The sequence below is a fragment of the Papilio xuthus genome, unplaced genomic scaffold (assembly GCF_000836235.2).
Source record: "Papilio xuthus unplaced genomic scaffold, Pxut_1.1 DF825966.1, whole genome shotgun sequence".
NCBI lineage: Eukaryota > Metazoa > Arthropoda > Insecta > Lepidoptera > Papilionidae > Papilio > Papilio xuthus.
Window position 1 is genome coordinate 1 of NW_013532683.1, and position 2,391 is coordinate 2,391.

Sequence of the window (2,391 nt, forward strand, 5' to 3'; positions counted from 1 at the left end):
TAATAAACTACTTAGACACTAAGGAAACACTTACTGGGAATTACACAACTTAATAACAACTCTTACCGTAAGTAAAGTAAAACACCACGATCTTAATAATTACTTAGGCTTAATTAATCGGCACTGCCTAATAGGGCGAGCTCTAAGTGCGGCAGCCGGGGACACATGTCCCGTCCCGCCCGGTGAAGCCGGAGCGGGCTGCGGCTGCGACGCCGGCGGCTCAACCACGCGCGACGCCCCCGACCCCGCCGACCCCTCCGAATCGTCCACCTCCGACCCCGCGTCCCCGGGGTCTGATCCTTGAGCGTTCGCACTGACTGGATGTTCGCCTAACCCCGGCGGGGCAGACGCAAACGATTGCCTGCCCTCGCTCGGTCTCCTACGCAACTGATCGATGTGCCTGTGCACCACTCCACCATCGGAGCCTCTTACCTTAAAGTTACTACCCCCCAGAACGTCTACTACCTGCCCCGGAATCCATTTCTCCCCTTTCAGATACTGCCTGTACCAAACTGTATCGGATTTGCCGAAAGTCCGGTTAGCCCCGCCGGCCGCCTCCTGCTGGCGTTGTTGTGCGCAACGTACTTGGGCCTCTCGATCCGGTTTTATTGCATCCAGGCGCGTACGTATCGGTCTGCCGAGTAAGAGCATCGCCGGGCTCTCGCCAGTCGTACAATGTTCCACGTTTCGGTAGTAAAGTAAAAACGACCACAGAGCCCTGTGTATATCCCGCTTCTCTTGCAGCGCTTTTTTAATTATTCTCTTAAGCGTTTTAACCGCGTTTTCGGCTAACCCGTTCGACGATGGATGATACGGTGGAGTAAAAATGTGTTGTATGCCGTAGAACCGGTTAAAATATTCAAACTCCTTTGACGTAAACTGCGTACCGTTATCCGTGACGATCTGCCTCGGTATACCGAACCGGCTGAATAATTCATTCAATCGATCAATTAAATAGCTCGCCGAGACCCCCGTCATGTGGAAAACTTCGATCCACTTCGACATCGCATCCACTATCACCAAAAATGTTTTCCCCCCAATTGGTCCCAAGAAATCTAAATGGAGGCGGGTCCAAGGGCGCGAGGGCCAGGGCCACATGCGCGGCGTCTGCCGTGGCGGCGCGTCCGCCTGCGCCGCGCACGTCTCGCACTCCCGGCACGCGCGCTCCACCGCTTCGTCGATACCCGCCCACCACACATAGCTGCGGGCGAGCGCCTTTGACTTTACTATGCCCATGTGGGGTTCGTGAATAATTTTTAAAATTTTATTTTTACATTGTTCGGGCACCACTAACCGGTGCCCCCACATAACACAACCTAATTCCTCGTACAACTCATTTCGCCTATTCCAGTACGGTTTCATATTTGCCAATTCGCAATGTGCAGGCCAACCGTCTCGTATGTATAGCAATACCCTAGCCAGTATTGGATCCCGTCCCGTCTGGTTTTTTATTTCATTGTAGTCTAAACATAAAGAATCCTGAATGCAATGTAAGTAAGTTTGCTCGGGTGGCGTCGGCTCGCTTTGTTTATTACAGTCGATTGGTAACCGCGACAGACCGTCCGCGCTATTCTCCTCTGTTCGCACATATTCAATGTCGAACGAGTAAGCCGACAGGATAATAGCCCACCGCTGCATACGACTAGCTACCATTGCGGGGATGCCTGTGTTCGGTCCGAAAATTGATACAAGAGGCTTGTGGTCTGTCCGCAACGTAAAATGTCGGCCATATAAATATTGGTGAAATTTATTTACACAAAAAATTATAGCCAATGCCTCGCGATGTATCTGTGAATAGTTTTTTTCGGCATCGGTCAAAGTGCGCGACGCATACGCAATCGGGCGCTCACCACCGCTGCCGGCGTCGATCTGCGTTAGCACGCCGCCGATGCCGCGCCCACTCGCGTCGCACGTCACTATCAATGGTTTCCTAGAATTATAATGAGCTAGGGTGTCCACGCTACTTAGTATTTTTTTAATTTTAGTAAATGCATTTTCACATTCCGCCGACCAACACCACTCTTTATCTTTTTTTAATAACTCATATAACGGAACCAACCTGCCACTCATGTTTTTTATAAATTTCCCGTAAAAATTTAAAATTCCTAAAAATGACCTAAGTTCCGAAACGTTACTCGGCCTTGGAAGTTTTACAATGGCTTCGATTTTCGATGGATCCGTTTTGATCCCTTCCCTACTGATTACGTAACCCAAGTATCGAATCTCTTTAACTAAGAACACACACTTGCTAGATTTTAACTTGAGACCCAAACTATGTAATCTACTAAAGACAGTCTGTAATGCCTCCAAATGCTCTTTAATTGTTTTACCGCCTATGATGACGTCATCTAAAAATATCTCCACATTAGCAATTCCCCGTAAGAGATTGCA

The 2,391-nt window shown here is 49.2% G+C and overlaps 1 protein-coding gene across 1 annotated transcript; it reads right to left on the reverse strand.

Moving 5' to 3' along the window:
* Positions 1-99: 99 nt before the first annotated feature.
* LOC106123776 (uncharacterized protein K02A2.6-like) lies at positions 100-1,362 on the reverse strand. The gene has a single exon (XM_013320182.1). It carries the CDS (start codon positions 1,360-1,362, stop codon positions 100-102), a length of 1,263 nt encoding a protein of 420 aa, XP_013175636.1.
* Positions 1,363-2,391: the final 1,029 nt, after the last annotated feature.

Coding starts and splice junctions, on each gene's coding strand:
- LOC106123776 (XM_013320182.1), bottom strand. CDS start 1,362: ATGAAACCGTACTGGAATAGGCGAAATGAGTTGTACGAGGAATTAGGT.